The 24,066-nt window shown below is 38.0% G+C and overlaps 1 protein-coding gene and 1 pseudogene across 4 annotated transcripts in view; both read right to left on the bottom strand.

The window, feature by feature from the left end:
• KCNMB2 (potassium calcium-activated channel subfamily M regulatory beta subunit 2) overlaps window positions 1-24,066 on the bottom strand; it is a 298,583-nt gene that overhangs the window by 35,551 nt on the left and 238,966 nt on the right. For all 3 annotated transcript variants that reach the window (XM_050778304.1, XM_050778303.1, XM_050778302.1), the window contains exon 2: window positions 422-544. In XM_050778304.1, coding sequence (XP_050634261.1) covers window positions 422-477 — 56 coding nt within the window. In that variant the 5' untranslated portion in view covers window positions 478-544. The remainder of the gene's footprint in view (window positions 1-421; window positions 545-24,066) is intronic.
• LOC126947556 (ankyrin repeat domain-containing protein 11-like) lies at window positions 12,891-22,581 on the bottom strand (annotated as a pseudogene). Its single transcript, XR_007723125.1, has one exon. The product of XR_007723125.1 is annotated as an ankyrin repeat domain-containing protein 11-like (transcript).

The following is a 24,066-nucleotide window of genomic DNA, read 5'->3' as shown; positions in this document are numbered from 1 at the left end:
ATTCAGTTAATAAATTATTATTAATACATTTGGTGCTCAGTATTTACTGAACGCCGTGTGCCAGGTACAGTGCTAGGTGCTGGAAATTCAACAACACAGTCTGTTTGGCTAAAGAGGCTGATGGGAGTGGTGGTTCACATTGGATATCTGAAGGCAGAGCTGGAGTTAGCTAAGCAAAGAGCTCGTGACATGGGAATTTCTGACAGGGAACAACTTTTGCAAGGGTATGTGCTGAAAGCAAACATGTAAAGTGCAAAGAGAAGGAAGGCCGAAGTGTCTGAAACCCTACTCCTGTAGTGTAGAGTCCGTCCGCACATTGCAAAGCGTAAGGCTCAGTTGCCTACTACTTTCCTGTCAGTATCCTCTTTGGAAAGTCAGGTTAAATGCTTCTGAAAAGTTCCCAGAATCCCAGTGTATTTACCTTTTTTCATCATGTCTATAAGATGAAGAGGTCCGGCCACTGGTCCATATAAACATCTTAGAGAATGTTGGTCCAGGGTCTCCTTTCCTTACGGTGGATGTCCTGGAGGAATGGCAAAAAGACCTAAAAGAGGTACACACGGAAGTTAACAGCATCGAATAGCTCTCAGTGGATGGACTCTTACTTAACAACAGGGTTGTGGTGCCATAGGGGCAGTGGTTCTCAATCCCGGCTGCATATTAAAATTGACTGGGAATTTTTAAAAAAACACTGGAGCCTGGTCCTCTCTCAGAAATTTGCAATCAATCTTTTTAAAGCTTCCTTAGCTGATTGTAATGCACTGCTGGGATTGAGAATTACTGCCTTAGGAAAACATGGTTTTCTAATTGATGTTAAAGTCACATTTTCCCCAAAATATCTCCTTCAAAATGTCACTCTGGTACAGTTTCACACTCTTTACTATGCTGTATTTTTCCAAAATTTTAGTTCAGATTTGGATACTAAAATTTGACTTCTTCTTTTCAATCTGTTTTTTTTTTTTTTTAAATGCTGACAAGTGTGACATGTTGGTGATGAAATGTCATCTTTTAACCATGCCCCACTTTTGCCGCTGTTGTGGCATCTGCCCATGGCAGTTGAGTCTCTGCCTAAGAAAATTACAGCATCAGTGGCAGCTGATACTCTCTGGCTGCTGGAGAAGCCAGGTTTGTAGGATCTAGAGTCAAGATATATTAAGAATGTTGTGGGTTTTTTTTTTTAATTGTTACTATGACTTGGCTTTGGCAGATGTTCTTTCCTCTCTAAGCACAGCACTAAAAGTAGTTAGCTATTATTATTTGTTTTCCACATAATAATAATTTTCTTGGGAGTTATGAACATTAAATAAAGAAGTCTTAATCATATATAAAAGTTAAAATGATATTTAACACATTAGAACCAAGGAAGGAAAACTGGTGATTCCTTCATGGATGCAGTCATTAGTGGCTTTCAGTATGGTTAAGCACAATACTAATGATAAGCATGAGACGGGAAATAACATTAGCTACTGTATACCATATTCTCTACTATATGCCATGCACTTTGAATATATTATTTATGCACATACATATTTCATGAAATGCATATGCATATATCTATGTCATGCTTATACAATGAAAACTCTGCAAGGTGGGTAGTGATATCATTTCCAGATTCTAAATGATGCTTTCAGGAGTTTGAGATTTTTGCTTACAGCTGGAACAGGTAGAGCCATGCTTCAAACCAACATCTACTTGCCTTCAATTCTTTTAGTTTTTAAATTAAAAATATATTCTTTAGACATGAGAACTTGTTACATTTCTCAGGCAGAAATGCAGTAGCTATTCCCATGCACAATCATAGCTCACTGCATCCTCAAACTCTTGAGTTCAAGAAATCGTACCTCTGGCCAGGCCCAGTGGCTCACGCCTGTAATCACAGCACTTTGGGAGGCTGAGGCAGGCGGATCATGAGGTCAGGAGACCGAGACCATGCTGGCTAACATGGTGAAACCCTGTCTCTACTAAAAAGAAAAAGTTAGCCGGACGTGGTGGTGGGTGCCTGTAGTCCCAGCTTCTCGGGAGGTTGAGGCAAGAGAATGGCATGAACCCGGGCGGCGGAGATCTCGCCACTGCACTCCAGCCTGGGTGACAGAGCAAGACTCCATCTCAAAACTAACTAACTAACTAACTAACTAACTAACTAACTAACTAACTAACTAATAAAATAAATCCTACCTCCTCAGCTTCCCCAGTAGTTGGGACTACAGGTTCTTGCCAATGTGCCTGGCTTGGCTTCAGCTCTGTAATGTGCCTATGAATGACCTAAAGATTTGGGCCAGTTGTGGTGGCTTATGCCTGTAATCTCAGCAATTTGAGAGGCTTAGTAGGGAGGATCACTTGAGTTCAGGAATTTGAGACCAGACCTGGCAACATAGCAAGATCCCGTCTCTACATAAAATTAAAAATAAAAAAGTTAGCCATGTGTTGTAGTGTGTGCCTGTAGTGCCAGCTACTCAGGAGGCTAAGATGGGAGGATAGCTTTAGCCTGGGAGTTCCAGGCTGCAGTGAGCCGTGGTTGTGTCACTGCACCACTCCAGCCTGGATGACACAGCGACATCCTGTTTAAAAAAAAATTGTTACAATGCAAATTCTGCTTTAGAGGGTCTTGGGTGGAGCCTGAGAGCCTACCTTTCTAACAAGCTCTCAAGTGATGCTGATATTGCTGGTCTGCAGACAACACTGAGTAGCAAGGGATCAGAGCATGCACTCATAGTAAGTGGTTGGTTATGGGCCCAGTTTTGTCACTAACTAGCTGTGTGACCTTGAGAAAGTCACTTAACATCTCTAGGGCTTACTCTGTACCATGGAGAGTTTGAAACTGTTAGCTTCTAAGATTCCTCTCAGCGCCAATATTTTGTGATTCAATAAATTGAAGAATGGATCTAAGCATATACTCTGTTGTTGTGTATTTACTTTCTGGGATTAGGTGTGGGAATTGATCTCCTTTTATAACCCTTGGGTCAGCATCAGAGCTATGAGGAACAGAGACTGTAGGAGGTAGAACAGAGGCTGGGAGTTTAGTAACCAGTATAGATGCAAGAATTCATACATCTACCCTTGTTCTGGGATAATGGCAGGAATCAAAGGATTCACCTGAATGGATGTCCTAGACTCTAGACTTAGAAAGACATAGAAATTACATCTGCTGTCTGTTTAAATGGCTTAGGTCTGGATTGTTTAAAGTCATTTATGTTTCTTTTTGAGCATCTCTAAAATATCAAATAGAATAGGGACTACATCCATTATTAAAACCAGTTAACTTTCAGGAAATAAGAATACTTTTAATCTAAATTGAATGAATTACTTCATAAGAATGAGGATTGGCTTAAACTTTCAAGAAGTTATTTCAACTTGGACTCCAGTAGAATCCTCTGATTGCTTTAGTCATTCCTTCACAGGGTTTGGTCACAATTTGAGTCTAGGTAAACCAATAAATTCCTGAGTGCTGTCCTGTTCCTGGCTATTAGGCAGCATTTAATAGACACATCATACAAATTATAAGTGTTTTGAAACTACAAAGTGAAAGGCACTGCAGTGATTTCAGTACATTTAGAATATTTTTCAGACTGTGTGTCATTATTCCAGCACTGTACCTTTGCTCTGTTTTAAGATGATATAGAAAGTGGGAGATGAAAATATATTTATTCTAATGAACTGTCTAAATCTTGTTGGAAAGGACTTAATGACTCCTCAGTTTATCCCAAAAAGTGGATTTGGAGTGTTTCCACCCTAGTTTTCTTTCATAAAGACAAACCATTATTTAAAACCTGCTAAAGTCATTGTTAATTAAAACAAAAGGAAGTATCTGCTTTAAAGGCAATAGTGTAAAGGTTCTGTGCAGGTTAAAAAAAAATTTCCGGGCTTCAAAGAAACACCTAGAATTCCAAATGTGTTAATGGAAGCTGGCTTGGAAGTTCTTTGCCAGCTCAAAGACAGCTCTTCTGAACACCTTAAGAAATTAATTCAATTTTGCTCATTTTATAGGACAAGAAACTTTTCATTTGAATTGTGATCAGGATAGGGATATAGAGACCGAAAAAGAAAGTACTTTATACAATTTTGTAATTTGGAATCCTAACATAAAATAGAGATATGCGTTGTATAGTGGCTGCACAGAGCTGTGGGCAGTGAGGAGAGGAAACCTGAATCTAATTCCACTATTAAATGATCTAGGAACTGGAGTGAACCTGGCAGAACCATTCCTATATAACTGCAGATGAGTATGATGTGAAAATTCAAAGCTAGAAGATACAATCTCAGCCCTGAGTAAAAGGAGGGAGTCAGTGGGAATGGGATCATTTCCCTGTCTCAGAAATTTATAAAGGGCCCTTTCCATTTCTCAAACACACACCTTGCTAGTTTCTATTTCCATGATTCGGTTCGGCCATTCCTTCTGTCTTCATGGTGAATGAGTTACCCTGTTTCAAAGCCATCTCAGATGACCCTCTTCTGTGAAGTCTTCTCTGACCCATATGAACAGCTTCTTCATCTCTACTCCCAGTTCTCGGTACTTACTTCTGCTAAGGCAAGGCAAAATCTATCCTGTTTGTGTGCAAATCTGCCTCCCATGCTAGGTTATAAGCATCTGTAGGGCAGGACTCTGTCTTATTCACCCTTATAGCACAATCCAGGACACATGGTATCACACTGGTTGTATTTGCTACCTTGACCATCTAAGTAGCAATTCGGAAATGTGGCCATTTAGTATGACTTTGGCCTCATGCACTGTGACTCATCTGCTGGGTGCAGTTGATGTCTCCTTTCTGATCCTTCTCTTAGCTTGCACTGAATTTCATTCTTCTTACTCTACTTCTTTTCTTTCCTTCTCTTGATTGTCCAGCTCCATCTATCCCTTTCATTGGCTTGGAGAGAAAATTTCTATTGCTTGGTGAAGTATCATTCACTAAGGTTTTCTTTAGATAGGGCAGCATGGCCTGATGAAAAGAGATGAGTGAGAGCAGCAGATGGGGCCATTTGTTTGTTTGCCTCCTGGCATCACCATATGCCAACTCTGTGACTTTGGACAAGTCAATTTAACATCTCTGAGTTTTTGTTTCCTTGACTGTAAAAATGGGAATAATAATATTTGCCTTTCTACGTTGCTTGGGAGACTAAATAAAACAATACGTGTAAAAGTGTTTAAAGTAGACCATGAAACATAATAACATAATAATTGGTTAGTGGCACACACTAACCGATAGGTTACTTCTTTTTCACCCCATTATTAAACTTAAAAACAAATGGATTGAATTTTTTCCTTTTGTAAAAAATTCAATTAAGTCACTTCGTGCTTGTACATTTAGACTATTGACTTTTTTTTTTTTCTTATGGGTCAGTGGCACTCAATAGAGGAAAAGTGGTTTTCCGAGATATAGGGTGATAAAATCTGAAGTACTTTCTCATTAGCATTAAGTTCGGATACCCATTCTGAGAGAGAAAAACATAAAGACGGTGCCTCTGAATGCTGGCCACACATGCTGGCCACACATTAGAATTATCTGGAAGAACTTTTAAAAAATACTGATGCCTGGGTCTCACTCCAGACCAATGAGAACCTCTGGGGGTGAGTCTCTGGCATTAATGTATTTTTGGAAGCTGTCCAGGTAATTGTGATGGGCAGCCGAGAAACACGACTGTAACCTCTCAGGTTCTGATTTCATTTAAGTTTTATTATTTATGGATACTCTTTCTGTTTCTAGAAGCTTCTGCTGGGTGCCACTTTGCAGTGGCTTCTCACTTCCTACCAGTGCTGAGGCCTCAAGGTGACAGCTGCAAGGGCAAGTGAGATATGGGGTAGGAAAGGAATGAAGTGGTTGCAGTTTTCTGGTGTCAGTGGCCCTGAGTTACGCATTTGGGATAATCTTCATGAACTCTGCTTTATTAAATGAGCAAGCAGGAGCCCATGGAACTATTTAACACATAATTACATGCCTAATCTTGCATAAAACTGTAACACTAATGACATCACTCTGGCAACTCAAAAGGTCACTCTAAGCACAGAAACTTAGGGTTGCTTCTAATGTATGAGACTTTATCTTTGTAGGCGGTAAATTATATGTTCTCCTTAGGAATTGAGTTGTTTTGGCTTCAGGACCTTCAGGGAAGAAGCTAAATATATGGTGATAATTTTAGACTAATTAAGAAAATATTGGTGCATCTTATTACAATCTATTTTAAATGTCATTGGGATATTTTCCCTCCAAATCCACTACATACTTTACTTTGTTTTAGTTCATTTATTTGCCAAACATTTATAAGTCCCTCTTACATTCCAGGTGCTGTCCTAGGTACTGTGGGGACCAAAACATTCAGATCTGCTTCTAAGGAGTGCAGTCCATGGAAGAGTCAGAATAACAAATCAACATCTGTACTACGCCAGACCAGCTCCCTTCTAAGGTTTCTATGACTTCCCAGCAGGTATGTATAATAGTTGTCTCTCCACATTTACCTAAGCTCTCAGCTTGCTGAATTTGATATTGTTGCTCATTTACTTCTACTCTAAAGAGAAATGTTGTAAATGCTTTGCAACCTTGACTTAGAGGACAATGATCTCTCTCAGCTTTCCTTCTCATTATCTAGCTGCTCCTTCAATTTCTTTTGTGGATTCTTATTTCTCTACCTACCTCTTAAATGTCAGTATAATTTTGGGAAATAGTAAGTACCACTGAATAGTCTCTTGATAATGCTTCATAATAAGAATGAAAAATACTTTTCTCTCCCAATTTGATGCCTAGAAGATTGAGTGAATAGCCCTGCTTGCTGCCCAGTTGTAGAGGAAAAGAAGAGTGAATTGCAGAACACTATCGTCTTTTGAGAATAATGAAATAAGAGATAATATATTCTTTGGATTTTTATTGCAGACTGCTTTTCTGCCTTTCTTTTTAATTTTTATGGGTGCATGGTATTGCATGTATTATGGGGTACATGAGTTATTTTGATACAGGCATCCAATGGGTAATAATCCTATCAGGGTAAATGCGGTATCCATCACCTCGAGCATTTATCATTTCATCATGTTACAAACCATCCAATTATTACTCTTTTAGTTATTTTAAAATGTGCAATAAATTATTGTAAACTGCAGTCACCCTGTTGTGCTATTAAATACTAGATCTTATTCATTCTATGTAACTATATTTTGTATCCATTAACCATCCTCATTCCATTTCCAACTCTCCTTCCAGCCTCTGGTAACCATCCTTCTACTCTGTATCTCCATGAATTCAATTGTTTTAACTTTTAGCTTCCACAAATGGGTGAGACCATGCAAACTTTTTCTTTCTGTGCCTGACTTATTTCACTTAATGTAATGACCTCCAGTTCTATCTATGTTGGAATAAATGACAGGATCTATTTTTTTATGGCTGAATAGTACTTCATTGTGTATATGTGCCACATTTTCTTTATGTATTCATCTGTCGATGGATACTTAGGTTGCTTCCAAATCTTGGCTATTGTGAATAGTGCTGCAACAAGCATGGTAGTACAGGTATCTCTTTGATATACTGAATTGCATTCTTTTGGGTTTATCTAGCAGCGGATTTGCTGGATTATATGGTAGTTCTATTTTTATTTTTTTGAGGAACCTCCAAACTGTTCTCCATAATGGTTGTACTAATTTACATTCCCACCAACAGTGTACAAGGGTTCCCTTTTCTCCACATCCTTACTAGCATTTGTTATTCCCTGTCTTTTGGATAAAAGCCATTTTAACTTGGGGTGAGATGATATCTCATTATAGTTTTAATTTGCATTTCTTTGATGACCAGTGATGATGAGCACTTTTACATATACTTGTTTGCCATTTGTATGTCTTCTATCAAGAAATGTCTATTCAGAACTTTTGCCTATTCTTTAATCAGATTATTAGATTTTTTTCCTGTAGATTTGTTTGAGCTCCTTATATATTCTGGTTACTAATCGCTTGTCAGATGGATAGATTACAGATATTTTCTCCCATTCTGTGGGTTGTCTCTTCACTTTGTTGATTCTTTTCTTTGCTATGCAGAAGCTTTTTAACTTGATGTGATCTCATTGGTCAATTTTTGCTTTGTTTTCCTGTGTTTTGGGGGTATTGTTCAAGAAATCTTTGCCCAGACCAATGTCCTGGAGAGCTTCCTCAATGTTTTCTTACAGTGGTTTCATGGTTTGAGATCTTAGATTTAAGTTTGTAATCCATTTTGATTTGTTTTTTGCACGTGGCAAGAGATGGAGTCTGGTTTCATTCTTCAGCATATAGATACTTAGTTTTCCCAGCACCATTTATTAAGAAGACTATCTTTTCCCCCAATGTATGTTCTTGCTACCTTTGTTGAAAATGAGTTTAATGTAGATGTGTAGATTTATTTCTGGGTTCTTATTTTGTCTCATTGGTCTATTTGTCTCTTTTTCTTCCAGTGCCATGCTGTTTTGGTTACTATAGCTGTATAGCATAATTTGATGTCAGATAATATGATTCCTCCCGTTGTGCTCTTTTTGGTCAGTATGGCTTTGGCTACTCTAGGTCTTTTGTGGTTCCATATAAATCATGGGATCATTTTTCTATTTCTGTGAAGAATGTCATTGGTATTTTGATAGGGATTGCATTGAATCTGTAGATTGCTTTGGGTAGTATGGACATTTTAACAATATTGATTCTTCCAATCCATGACTATGGAATATCTTTTCATTTTCTGTGAACTCTTCAAATTTTTTGCATCATTGTTTTATAGTTTTCATTGTAGAGTTCTTTCACCTCTTTGGTTAAGTTTATTTCTAGATATTTTATTTTATTTGTAGTTATTGTAAGTGGAATTACTTTCTTAATTTCTTTTTCAGATTGTTTGCTGTTGGCATATAGAAATTCCACTATTTTTGTGTGTTGATTTTTGTATCCTGCAACTTTACTGAATTTGTTTATCAGTTCTAATAGGTTTTTGGGGAAGTCTTTAGGGTTTTTATAAGATTATGTAGTCTTCAAACAAGGATAATTTGACTTCTTCCTTTCCAATTTGGATGTCTTTTATTTCTCTCCCTTGTCTGATTGCTCTAGCTAGGGCTTCCATTACTATGTTGAATAACAGTGGTAAAAGTAGATATCCTTGGTGTGTTCCAGATCTCGGAGAAAAGGCTTTCACTTTTTTCCCATTCAGTATGATATCAGCTATGGGTATGTCATATATGGCCTTTCTTATGTTGAGATATGTTCCTTCTATGCCTAGTTTTTTGAGAGTTTTTTAATCATCAAGGGATATTGTATTTTATTAAGTGCTTTCTTTTTGAGTCAGTGACTAACATCACATTGTTTATTTTAATTTATTTTTGTTTTTTCTTTTTTAATTTTAATTTTTAAGTTATGGGGTACAAGTACAGGATGTGCAGGTTTGTTACATAGGTAAACATGTGCCATGATGGTTAGCTGCACCTATCAACCCACCACCTAGTAATTAAGCCCAGCATGTATTATCTATTTTTCCTAATGCTCTCCCTCCCCTCCCCTCACTCCTTGACAGACCCCGGTGTGTGTAGTTCCCCTCCCTGTGTCTATGTGTTCCCATTGTTCAGCTCTCCCTTATAAGTGAGAACATGCGGTGTTTGCTTTTCTGTGACCGCATTAGTTTGTTTAGGATAATGGCATCCAGCTCCATCTATGTCCCTGAAAGGAACATGATCTTGTTACTTTTTATGGATGCATAGTATTCCATGGTGTATATGTACCACATTTTCTTTATCCAGTCTCTCATTGATGGGCATTTGGGTTGATTCCATGTCTTTGCTATTGTGAATAGTGCTGCAATGAGCCTACCAAACAAACAAACAACAACAACAACAACCAACAACAACAAAAAAAACCCAAAAACCCAAAAAACCGAGGACCAGATGGATTTACAGCTGAATTCTACCAGAAGTACTAAGCTGATACGCTTTCTTCTGAAACTATTCCAAACAATTGAAAAGGAGAGACTTCTCCCTAACACATTCTATAAGGCCAGCATCATCCTCATACCAAAACCTGACAGAGATACAACAAAAAAAGAAAACCTATATCCCAATATCACTGATGAACATACATGCAAAAATTCTCAATAAAATACTGGCAAACTGAATACAGCAGCATATCAGAAAGCTTATCCACCACAATTAAGTTGGCTTCAACCCCGGGATACAAGGCTGGTGCAACATACACAAATCAATAAACGTAATTCATCACATAAACGGATCTTAAAAAAAAAACCCACATAATTATCTCAATAGATGCAGAAAAGGCCTTTGATAAAATTCAACATCCGTTCATGTTAAAAACTCTTAATAAACTAAGTATTGAAGGAACATACCTCAAAATAATAAAAGCCATTTATGACAAACTCACAGCCAATATCATACTAAATGGGCAAAAGGTGGAAGCCTTCCCCTTGAAAACCAGCACCAGACAAGGATGCCCTCTATCATCACTCCTATTCAACATAGTATGGAAATTCTGGCCGGGGCAATCAGGCAAGAGAAAGAAATAAACCATATTCAAATAGAAAGAGAGGAAGTCAAATTGTCTTTTTTTGCACATGACATGATCCTATATCTAGAAAACCCCATCATCTCTGCCCAAAAGCTTCTTAAGTTGATAAGCAACTTCAGCAAGGTCTCAAGATAAAAAATCAATGTGCAAAAGTCACAAGCATTCCTATACACCAACAACAGGCAAGCAGAGAGCCAAATCATAAATGAACTCACATTCACGCTTGCTATAAATTGAATAAAATACCTAGGAATACAGCTAAGAAGGGAAGTGAAGGACCTCTTCAAGGAAAACTACAAACCACTGCCCAAGGAAATCACAGAGGACACAAACAAATGGAAAAATATTCCATGCTCATGGACAGGAAGAATCAATATCGTTAAAATGACCATACTGCCCGAAGTAATTTATAGATTCAATGCTATTCCTATTAAACTACCATTGACATTCTTCAGAGAATTAAATGCTTTTTCAACATCAATTGAAATGATCATATGGTTTTTGTCCTTCATTTTGTTTATATGATGTATCAGACTGATTGATTTGCATATGTTGAACCATCCATGCATCTCTGGGATAAATCTCACTTGGTCATGATGAATTATCTTTTTAATGTGTTGTTGAGTTTGATTTGTTATTTTGTTGAGGATTTTTGCATCAATATTCATCAGGGATATTTGTCTGTCATTTTCTTTTTTTGATGTCTTTGGTTTTTGTATCTGGGTAATAATGGTCTAATAGAAAGAGTTGGGAAGTGTTCTGTACTGCTCTATTTTTTTGAATAGTTTGAGCAGGATTGGTATTAGTTGTTCTTTAAGTGTTTGGTAAAATTCAGCAATGAATCCATTGGGTCCTGGGCTTTTCTTTGCAGGAAATTTTTACTAGGGCCTTGATCTCATTACTTATTGTTGGTCTTCTCAGGTTTTGAGTCCCTTTCTGGTTCAATTTTAGTGGATTGTATGTGCCTAGGAATTTATCTATTTCTTCTAAATTTTCCAATTTATTGCCATATAGTTGCTCATAGTAGTCTCTAATGATCTTTTGAATTTCTGTAGTATCAGGTGTACTGCCTGCTTTTTCTTCTCTGGTTTTATTTATTTGAGTCTTGTTTCCTTAGTCTGGCTAATGGTTTTTCAACTTTATCTTTTCAAAAAACCAACTTTTTGTTTCATTGATCTTTTGTGTTGTTTTTCTTCATTTCAGTTTCTTTATTTCTGCTCTAATCTTTGTTGTGTCTTTTCTTTGACTAAGTATGTATTTGGTTTGCTTCTGCTTTTTTAATTCTTTGAGGTGCATCATTAGGTTGTTTATTTGAAGTTTTTCTACTTTTTTGATGTAGGTGTCTACTGCTATAAACTTTCCTCTTACTACTGCTTTCACTGTATCCCATAGGTTTGGGTATATTGTATTTCCATTTTTATTTCAATAAAATTTTTAATTTTCTTCTTATTCATTGACCCTCTGGTCATTCAGGAGCATATTGTTTAATTTCCATACATTTGTATAGTTTCTGAAATTTCTCTTGATATTGATTTCTAGTTTTATTCCATTGTGGTCAGAAAAGATATTTGATATTATTTCAATTTTTTTTGAATATTTAAAGACTTATTTGTGGCATAACATATGGTTTATCGTTGAGAATGATCTATGTGCCGAGGAGAAAGATGTGCATTCTGCAGCCATTGGAAGAAATGTTCTGTAAATATCTATTAGGTCAATTTATGTGATAGTGCAGATTAAATCCAATATTTCTTTGCTGATTTCTGTCTGGATGATCTGTCCAATACTGAAAGTGGGGTGTTGAAGCTATTATTGCCTTGGGATTTATCTCTTGCTTTAGCTCTAATAATATTTGCTTTTTATATCTAGAGGCTCCAGTGTTGGGTGCATATATATTTATAATTATTATATCCTCTTGCTGAATTAACCCCTTTATCATTACATAATGACCTTCTTTGTCTCTTTTTATAAATTTTCTTCTTTTTCCAAGTTTTGTAAGCTGGTTTATTTTCCATTTTCATTTACATTATAATGTAAGATGGTATCTTCCTTGTTTGGCTTTACAAGCATAAGAGTGGTAATATTAGTGGCAGGAACACCCATGATGACATTTCCAGAGCTCTGTCCAGCTGTTTATCATCAGCAAACTGTGTTTCATACACCCAGGACATAACTCAAGTACAAATATTAAATTTAATCTCAACTTTATTTAGGTCTGAGATTAGTGCATTAAAAGAATCTGTAATGAGGTTTAATATAGAGTCTTGTCATACACATAATCTATTTTTATTTAGTATATTATATTTTATATTATTTAATCAGCACATAGTTTTTATGTGTATGAGTTTTCTATTGCAACTTACAACAAATCACTGCACTCTTAGGCTACAATTCTGGAAGTCAGAGGTCCAAAATCTGCCTCCCTAACTGGGCTGATGTCAAGGTGCTGGCAGGAGCGGGACTGAGGTTCCTGTTCCCAGCCCCTAGAGGTCACCACATTCCTCGGCCTCCTACTCCAAGGCCAGCAAGGCCAGATACCAGAAGAAGCCTGAGGAGGGACCTCAGGCTCTAATGTCTTCAGCTTCTTCTGGTATTGCTGTGGCTTAGCCAGGAAAAGCTCTTAAACTTCAAGGACCCATGTGATTACCCTAGGCCAGCCCAGATAATCCTGGATAATCTCCCATGTGAAGTCACATACCCATAGCTTCCAGGGTCGTGACATAGGCACTTGGGGACCATTATCTTATTTACCTCACCATGTTTACAGAGTCTTTGACATTCTCAATAATAAAAAGTTTAAAAGTGATAGTTACAAACATATAAAAACTCAAAGGATGCCCCCTGCCCCAGCTGCATCACCTGTCAGCCCACAGCCAGTGCCATTCCACTCACACCTGTCTGCTTTCTGGGTATTGTTTAGCAAATCACATTGCATAGACTTTTTCAGTACATTTCTATGGAAGGGTCCTTATAAAAACAAACAAAACAAACCATAATGCCATTATCTTACCTAAAAATTTAATGGGAATTTTTTTCAACATCAAATATGGAATCAGTTCAGATTTCCCTGATTGTCACAGAAATCTTTAATTCAGAGTCCCCTCCGTCCCCCACAGTAACTTGTCATTTCGCAAATGCTTTTTACACCCTAGGTGCTGTGGATTCCAGCATCTCCCACAATGGCCAGGCATGACTTGCCATAAAGTATGATGGATGCAAGCAAATGTGGCCTCATTTGTCCCTCTGGCCTTGTCCTTACCACACTCCAACTATACTGTCTATGACCAGGGAGCTCTTCACAGAGCTCTGGTGATGACTTAAGACCCTCCCACCTGTGACTACCAGCCCTCCTTTCCAGCAGGACAGAGGGTTTTGAATACATCATGTTTTTCCTTGCTTCAGACCTGGAAGCAGTCACTTCCCCATGAAGGCTGAGTCCTCTTAGTGCTCACTGCTCCTGGGCTGGTTATAATGGTCATTTTGTCTAATCTTGATTCTATCATCCTATGCACTGGCTATACCTGTGGAATGGTATTTCCTCATTCCAGACTTGGATGGATCTGCCTTGCAGGTCTAACAGTCCCACAGTAACAAAGAGAGGGACCAGTAGCAACCCCTGCAGCCCTCCTTCCACTTGGTGTAATCCTTCGCCTGATAAAACACAACCAGACCTACATGTCTCATGGATACAAGCCTTTTTTTAGATGGTGCTTGTTGTGAATACTATGAGAGGCTGTTCAGATGTTGATTCAAGGTGAGAAAGCTGGGGGCAGATAGAGGGGACAGCTGGCCTTTGAGGTCCGGGAGGCAAAAATGTACTTCCTCAGCCCAGCACCATGAGACTGACTTACTAGCCCAGCACCATGAGACTAGTTAGGATAGGGGAACATGAAGCTACAGAATGACCCAGACATCAGGACAGGGCAGACATGTGAAGGGCCAAGGGAAGATGCCAACCTTGTCATGCCCGTTGGTGGTGGTGTTCTGCAAAGGCGTATTACCGTCCAGGCCTTTGGTGTTCACCTTTGTACCTGGGGCCAGTGGCTGCTTTGCAACCTTATAATATCCCTGGTTAAATGTTTCATGCGCCACTGTCCAGCCTGTGAAGTCCTTGGTGTTGATGTCCATTCACTCACATATGAGCCCTTTGATGTTCTGGATATCCCTTCGGATGGCAGCTCAGTGCAGAAAGGTCTCTCCTTGTTCGTTTCTCTTGTTCCCTTTATCTTTGTTTTTTGAGGCAGAGTTAGTTATTCCCTTCCAACACACTGTAGACTGGGAGGGGTGATTTGGTGTTTTGTCCTCTGGGCTGTTTTCGGACTCCTTGGCTGTCATCTGCATGAGAAGAGCCACCTGCTGTTGTTCAGAGATGAGGTAGTTGGCTTGGATCCCAGATAGCCCCATGCCAAATAGCAGGCTGGACTTCTGGATGACAGGTTCCTTCTTAATCCTCTTCTCAGAACCCTGCTTCTCTTTCTTCTTGGCTATAGGAACCTCCACCTCATGCCATGGTGCTTCAGGGAGTGTATCAGCCTTGCAGTCCCACAAGAGAGACTGGGCTGGAGGCATCTGTATCTGAGTCCTTCTACTCTCCATTGACCCCCATGGTGAAGAGCAGCTTCTGCTTGGTGGCTTGCTCTCTCACTTCCTTCCCTCCAACACTCTAGTCCAGCTTTGAGGTCTTGGTTAGAGAAACTTTATCTTATCATTTTTTTCCCTAGTTTATTTATCTGCCATGTCATCACTGAGAGAAAATTCTTGTCATGTTTTAGAACATTTACCCTTGGGCATCATTCTGCTCCCCTCACTTGATATTCATTTGCAATGTCATTCCTTTGTCATCACCTGTCTGCAATTCCACAGCTGAAAGTGTTAGTGAGGAATTAAATCCAGTGGAGGTGTGTCCCAGAGTAGGGCCGTATATATTTGATTCCATAGCTGAAAATTAGTATTGATAAAAGCTGACTATTAAATCTAATGGTGGTATGTCTGAGAGCAGGACTGTGTACATTTAGGCTCCAAGGGCTGAGTGACTCCATGGTGGCTCAGCAGCAGAACATGGGCACTGTCGGTGTAGCTTGTGGCTGTTTACTCGGCTGTGTGGCCTGAGAGAAAGGGCAGCAGTGGCAGTGCAGGCTCCAAGCACCAGCCAAGATGGGAGGGCTGGGTGGGAGCATGGGTGTGCCCAGTGCTCAGACAGGTACTGTGGCACCCAATGCAGGCACTACTGAGAGGGCGTCAGGCTGCAGGCTTGGCAGTGGCACTTCCCCAGCTGGAGCTCTTAGTCCATCACTAGTTTTGTCTTGAAATCTCTTTCATACCACGTAAATATAGCTACTCCTGCTCTTTTTTGGTTTTCATTTGCATGGAATATCTTTTTCTACTTCTTTATTTTTAGCCTATGGGTATACATAGGCGAAGTGTGTTCCTTGTAGGCAACAGACCATTTGGTCTTTTTTTTTTTTTTTTTTTTTTTTTAAATCCATTCAGCCATTCTGTGTCTTTTGATTGAAGACTTTAGTTTATTTCCATCCAATGTTATTATTGACAAGTAAAGATGTACTCTTGCGATTTTATTATGTGCTTTCTGGTTGTTTTGCAGTCTTCTCTTTCTTCCTTCTTTTCTTCCCATCTTCCTTTCTGTGAAGGTAATTTTTTTTCTAATGGTATGTTTTAATTTCTTGCTTTTAATTTTTTGCATATGTGTTGTAGGTTTTTTGATTTGAGGTTACCATGAGGCTTGCAAACAACATCTTATAACCCATTATTTTAAGCTGATGACAGCACTGATTTCAAAAACGAACAAAACAACAAGCAGAAAAATAAGCAAAGAGGAAAACTAATACAAATTTGACATTTTAACTCAATTCATCCCACTTTTAAACTTTTAGTCATTTCTATTTATTCCTTATTATACTATGTCTTGAAAAGATGTTGCAATTCTTATTTTTGATAGGTTTTTCTTTTAGTCTTTCTGCTCAAGATATGAGTACTTTGTATACCACAATTACAATGTTATAATATTCTGAGTTTGTCTGTGTACTTGCTGTTTTCAGTGGATTTTGTACCTTCAGATGATTTTTCTTGCTTAACATCCTTTTCTTTCAGGCTGAAGAACTGCATTTCTCATAGGACAGGTCTGGTATTGATGAAATCCCTCAGCTTTTCTTTGTATGGGAAAATATTTTCTCTTTCATGTTTGAAAGATATTTTTGCTGGGTACACTATTTTAAAACGAAAGTTTTTTTTTCTTTCTTTTCTTTTAGCCCTTTAAATATGTCATGCCACCCTCTCCTGGCCTGAGAGGTTTCCACTGAGATGTCTGCTGCCAGATATACTGGAATGTGTTTGTATGTTATTTACTGCTTTTCTCTTGCTTCTTTTAATATCCTTTCTTTATTCCTGAACTTTGGGAGTTTGATTGGTAAATGCTTTGAGGTAGTCTTCTTTTGATTAAATCTGTTTGGTGTTCTATAACTTTCCTGTACTTGAATATTTGATATCTTTCTCTAGGTTTGAGATTTTCTTGTTATTATCCCTTTGAATACCATTTCTACTCTATCTCTTTCTCTGCCTCCACTTTAAGGCCAATAACTCTTAGATTTGCCCTTTTGAGGCTATTTTCCAGATCCTGTCGGTGTGGTTCATTGTTTTTTATTCTTTTTTCTTTTGTCTGCTCTGACTGTGTTTTCAAATAGCCTGTTTCCAAGCTCACTCATGATTTCTTCTGCTTCATTAGTTCAGCTGTTGGAAGACTGATACATTCTTCGGTATGTCAGTTAAATTTTTCAACTCCAGAATTTCTACTTAATTTTTAAAAATTATTTCAATCTCTTTGTTAAATTTAGCTGGTAGGATTTTTAATTCCTTCTCTGTGTTGTCTTGAATTCCACTGAGCTTCCTTAAAATAGTTATGTTGAATTTTCTGTCTGAAAGGTCACATGTGTCTGTCATCCTGGGATTGGACACTTATGCCTTATTTAGTTCATTTTGTGAGGTCATGTTTTCCTGGATGATCTTGATGCTTGTGGATATTCAGCAATGTCTGGGCATTGAAGAGTTAGCTATTTATCATAGTCTTTGCAGTCTGGGGTAGTTTGTATCTGTCCTTGGGAAGGCTTTCCAGGTATTCAAGAGGTATAAAGTGTTGTGATCTAAATCTTTGGTCACTGCAGCTGTATCTGCATTATGGGGTACCTCAAGCCCAGTAACACTGTGGCTTTTGCAGACTTGTAGAGCTACTGCCTTGATTGTCTTGGTAAGATGCAGTAGAATTCTCTGGATGACCAGGCAGAGACCCTTCTTCTCTTCCTTTACTTTTCCCTGAACAAATGAAGTTTCTCTCTTTGTGCCAATTTGCCTGGAGCTGTTGGAGGGGTGACATAAGCACCTCTGTGGCCACCACCACAGGGACTGCACTGGGTTGGATCCAAAGTCGGCACAGCACTATTTCTTACCCAAGGTGCACAGTGACCACTGTCTGGCTACTGCTGATATTCATTCAAGGACAAAATCCCTTCAGGCAGCAGATAGTGAACCCGGCTAGGCCTGCATCTCTTTTCATGGCAGTGATCACCCCTCCAGCCCAGGATGAGTCCAGAAATGCCTTTCAGGAACCAAGATCTGGAACTGGGGACCCCAGAAGCCTGCTTGGTGCCCTACTCTACTGTGGCCAAGTTGGTACCCAAGCTGCAAGACCAAGTGCCCTTTAGTCTTCCCTCTCCTTTCCTCAACAGAAGAAGTCTCTCTCTATGGCCCCCACAGCTGAGAATGTGCTGGGTCACACTAAAAGCCAGCATGGCCCTGGGTCTCACTTAAGCCCTGTGATAAGTACTGCCTGGCAATCACTGATGTTTATTCAAGGCCCAAGGACTCTTTAGTCAGCAGGTGATAAATCCTACCTGGACTAGGTTCTTCCCTTCAAGGCAGTGGGTTCCCTTCTGGCCCACAGGGTATCCAGAAATGTCGTCCATAATCAAGGGCCTGGAATAGAGTCCTTAGGACTTTGCCAGGTGCCATATTCCACTGTGGTTGAGCTGGTATCCACGTTTCAAGACAAAGTTCCCTTTACTCTCCCCCGGCCTCTCCTCAAGCAGAGGAAAGGAGTCTCTCCTGGAGCTGGAAGCTGCACTGCCCTGGTTTGGGGGAGGGGTGACGCAAGTAATCCCTTAGTTGCCCCGGATGGTGTCTCACTGGGTTGTGTGCCCACCAAATGCACTGGTTATGAGCCCAGCACAGCATCAGGACTTGCCCAGGAATTGCAGTCTTTGTGGCCTAGACTGCCTTTCAAGTTTATTTAGGACCCTAGAGCACTTTTTCTCACAGTAATGGGGCTAGCTGGAACTCAGGCTCTGACCACTGAGGTAGACAATTCCTCTCTGGCTAGGGCTTGTTTAAATGTTCCATCTGGTGGTGCCAGCTGAGTTCTGCCCCCATGTTTTCCACTGTGACAGGGCAGCTGTGAATGTCAATGCAAAGTCCCACAATCGCTATACTCTCTTCCAGGTACACAGATTCTGTCTCTGTGCCATGCAGCTTCTACTGGGGGATGGAGGTGGCAATGTGGGCAATTCAAGACTGGTTTTCCTACCCTTTTCAATGTATCTTTCCTTGCTATGATGTTAAAACCTGGTACTGTGATTGCTCACCTGATTTTTGCTCCTTATGAAGGCATTTTCCTGTGTGGATAGTCTTTCAATTTGGTGTTCCTATGGCTTGACAGTGGTGGGGATCACTGGAGGGTTCTATTTGGTTGTCTTGCAACCTGCTTTTCAGTAGCTGGGGCAACCATGTATGGACTCCTCTGACTGGCAATGGTGTGGTGGTCACTTGTGACCTCCGTCATGTGTTATGTAAAACAACTGTTGTTCATGTAATCATGACACATTGACATCTGTTTCAGGAGGACAGCAGCTTAAGTTAAATAATGGACCTGTCCTTTAGCCTGCTGTTGACCTGGTTCATTAGACTCAACAATGGGCTTTTATTCAGAGCTTTGGGTTTCTAATCTTCACTCTGTCACCGAGCAATAGTAAACTGCAGACAAAACACCCGCTATTCCCCCAGTTTCACCATCTGTGAAAATATGAGTGTGGAGCTAATCTGTATTCTTTTAATCAATTCAGCATTCACTTCTTTATCCAACAAATATTTACTGAACTTGTAGTTAGGTGGCAGGCACCAAGTTGGGTGTTGGGAACATATTGATAAACATATCAGACAATGCCTCTACTCTTATAGAACTTTGGTCTAGAGGAGTAGACAAGGAGGTCAGGCAAGTGTGGATGGGTATCTTTAATATAAGATTGCTATGCACGTTCATAAATAATAAAATAAGTTTTGCATTGCATCACTTCTCTGGTCATCACAGCTGTCAGAAATGACCATCTCAGGGTTTAGTTGAAAGCACTTTTAAATTGGATTCAGAGTGCAATCCCAGCTCCATTATTTAGTAATTATATGACAGAAATACATTGTTAAATTCCCTGAGTTTCATTTTCCTCATCAAGAAAATTAGAGTAATAGCAGATGTTATAGGATTTCTATGTGACAGTTATTTGAAATAATATATATGGTATTCAGTAGGTACTCAGTAAATGTTAGTTTCCTCCATTTGGGGGAAATAGCAGATTTTTTTTTTTTTTTCAAAATTTGGCCATACTAATACATAAAGCCCTTCTGTTTGATTTTTTTCCAAAGAACCCGAAAGCTCTCTGAAGAAATGGAAAACAGATTTTTACATGATCTTAATTCGTTCACTATTTGATAATTTACCTTTAATGCGCTGTACAAGTGAATAATCACAACCGACATTCAGTTTGATTCCTTCCATGCTACACATTTAAAACCAGCTTAATTGTTAAACATTCACTCTTTTGGGCATCACACGTACCCAACTGGTGTGAGGAAACCTGCTCATGACTCACGTGTTCCTCCTAGATCAGTATAAATGACAGATTTATGTTGAAACCACCCTTTCCTTCATGGTGAATGTGGTTTAACTCTTGCTTCTATCTCAATTGATAATCAAGGGATTTAAACTATAAGAAGAGCTCTTTATGGAGAAGAATTAGAGATGACAACAATAGACATGAAGATGTGAGGTACTTCTCTAGACCTATGTACATAATGCATTTATATGCATTATGTCATTTAATTCTGACAGTAACTATTATGAGAACTCTATTTACCCAAAGAGAAAACTGATATTCAGAAAACTAATTTTCTCAGGTCACATAGCTGTTCATTGGTGAAGATAAAATTTCAATCCAAGCTTGTACAACTTCAAAACCAATGTTCCCTCAACCAGTACATTTTTGCTAGGCAAATTAAGTACCAAAACCCTTATCAAAGAAATAATGGTTGTTAAGTGATGATGGCAACATTCAGCTTATTTCTTCCATTAATTCTTCATGACACAAAATTTAGAGAGAGAGGGAAAATGAGGGATGATAGAAGACTGTGGCAGGCTGAGAAAAGGACAAGAGAATAAAATATAATGGTAAGAATATGGACAGATGGACCCAAACCTAGGCTTTGCTCTTTATTATCTGAGTGGTCTTGGACAATTTCTAATACTTTTTTACATTTGTCTTTTCTTCTGTAAAATTAGCATGATAATAACAGTATATACCTCATGCAGTTCTTGTGAAGATTGAGTTAACATATGTGGTATACTTTGTGATGTTACAATGCGATAATTTTATACCATATATGTGCATATGTAACAGTACCTACTATATGTAACATGAATATATATGAGTTAATACATATATATGTTAATACCTGAATATATATGATATATATATGTGAGTTAATGTGTGAAAAATGTCTGTAAGATGGGAAGCAGTAAGTATATGCTATTACCACTTAAGAATGAGTTACATATATATTAGATTTGAAAGACAAAATCGGTGTAAAGGTTCACACAGTTAAATGTATTTGGCAGACATTCATAGATGTGATCTTTAATTTTTTATGGAGAAAGGCATGAAGAAAAGAGTGAACCATGGGAAGAGCACTAGCTCTGCTATTAACTCATCTGTAACTGGGGTCCTTTTGCCTCCTGGTCTCCTATTCCTTATATGTAACATGTGGGATTGAAAAAGATGAGTCTAAGGTTCCTTTCACCTGAAAAGTTTTCTTATGTTCTACTTTGGAAAGTTGCAATCAGGGTCTGTTCCTGCAACTTATTTGACTTATAATCTGTCTTTGGTTAAATGTAATTTCTATTTTACATTTTGTTTATTTCTTAAATGAATATTCAGTAATGCTCATGGCAAATCCGGTAAAGCTGAGGGCAGAAAGATTAAGCATCAAATGGGAAGGCAAAATGAAAGCCCTCCATTGATCCTTGTTAATGATTTCTATAGGCTGCATTTCTATAGAGTTGGGCATCTTGGGCACAAACCTTATGGTGTTAGGATCCAACTACGTTTTTGTAACTTGTTTCTTCCTCACCCTATTCCATTTCCCCACGGAGCCCCATCTCTAAAACAATGGATAAACTACTACTGCATCCCAAAGGGGAGCTAATGATTAATTGTGGAAATTTTAAATGTTATAGCAAGTTGGTAAGGGAGGTATTTTGTGGCCAAGAAAATATGGTTCACTGGACCTATTCTATCCAACTGTGGTGGTTATTGGGTGAACTATAATTAAATTTGTCCACAGCCACTCTGAACTCATAATATGTGTAAAATTCTATTCCTGAAGGGAACCAGCATACTGAACTCAGTGTTCTCAGCCTGAAAGTGAGTCATTCAGCCCTTTCTTTTTGGCAATAGGACAAAACTTCCTTTGATTTATTCATGTCTTTTATTGCTTAGTGCAATTGTGGTAAGAAACTCTGGAGATAGAGATGACTGAGTTTGAATTCCATTTCTGTTCTTTTGCTACCAGTATTACATTGGGCGCAAGCCAATTAACTTTTTTGTCTTAATACTCTTGTCTCTAAAATGAGACTGTTAATGCAACCTTTAAAATTTCTTGTGAAGATTAATTAAAATAATAGGCCTGACATTATTAGTAGCTATTTATTTACACATAGCTGTTGATTTATATGTATACAAATGAATATGCTTTTTTGTATATCCTAATATACCTAACATGCCAATGTTTTAACTTTATATGCACATATACTTTAAAAGAGAAAATTCTATAAACCATAGTGTGCAGTTGAATAAATTTTTACAAACCAAATACACATGTAAAACCAGCATCTAAGTCAAGAAACAGAATTGTAGCAGAATCACAGAACCCCTTTTTATTCACCTTCCATTCTCTACTTACTTTCCAGGGATAACCACTATTCTGGTTTTTAAATATTATATATTCATTTCATAAGTTTTTAAATTTTGCAAAATTTGAATCAGTCAATATGTAGTTTTTCTATCTTATAATGTTATTTGTAATGTTATATTTGAAATATTATGTTTGTAGTTTTATATTTTTAATATTCCTCAATGTCATTCTGTATGGCAATTACCAATTATTGTTATTACTGTATATTTTGTCATGTAAATTCATAGGATGTAGAATATGTGTATTTTAAATTGTATTATTAGAAACTGCCAAAAAGTTCTCCTATGTGATTGTCAAATTTATATTATAACTTATTGAGCACAATAGTTAACAGTTACTCTAAATCTTTCAAAAAATTAGCATTGCCTAAATTTTCATTCTAGTTATTTTAGTGAGTGTGTGATGGTATCTTATTGAACATTTTCATTTCTTTGATTAATAATGATGTTTATTATCTCTTTAGATGTTTATTAGATTTTTAAAAATATTTTTTCATCTTTAATTCTTTTTCATTTAAGACTTTTGGCCATATTTCTGCCTGATTCCTAGCATGCTAAATTAACAGCATTAGCCTGACTGAAGGGATTTGAGACATAATTCAGAGAAATCATTGAATATTAGCATTCGTCAGAGATATTCTGGGCCAGATGCCAACATTAAGAGTGGATACTTTTTGGGTTTCTTGGATAGTTTTTTTTAAGGCTTCAGGTAAAAGTCCACTTAGAAGCAAATGGATGCAATAGTAAAAGCAGACTTTTACAATGCAAAAGATATTAAGCAGATAAAGGAAAATGTATTTTAAATTCTAAATCCTACTCTGACTCATTGAAGGGTTATACTTAAAGATATATTTTAAAAAATCAGTTAACAGGAATAATGATTCTCTTTGGATGGCTACAGGTCTAAGAAAAACCAGGTCAGGTGAAATTGCTTGGATTCTATGGTGAAAGACTCTTGAGAAATATTAAATTAGATACCCCCTTAAAAAAATCTGTGCTTTCAGAATTGCCTGGAAAATGTCTGATAAGATGACTCTGGTGCCAAGGAAGCCCTATAAATAACATAAATAACTTAGAATAGTTTCAGAGCTTGCATCTCCTACATTTTGTAGCATATAGATTCTTGAGTTCTAAATTAGGGACTTAGAACCCAAAGGATTAGGAGAAATCACTTTAGATGAGTGACTAACAGAATTTGGGATCTTGAATTCTTCAATCTACACATGTACTCCTAAAAGACAACCCAGTTTACAACGAGGAAGCATGGATCAA

The sequence above is a fragment of the Macaca thibetana genome, chromosome 2 (genome assembly GCF_024542745.1).
Source record: "Macaca thibetana thibetana isolate TM-01 chromosome 2, ASM2454274v1, whole genome shotgun sequence".
Classification (NCBI taxonomy): Eukaryota; Metazoa; Chordata; class Mammalia; order Primates; family Cercopithecidae; genus Macaca; species Macaca thibetana.
Note: the sequence above shows the minus strand (reverse complement) of the source record. Positions and strands in the feature narration are given on the sequence as shown.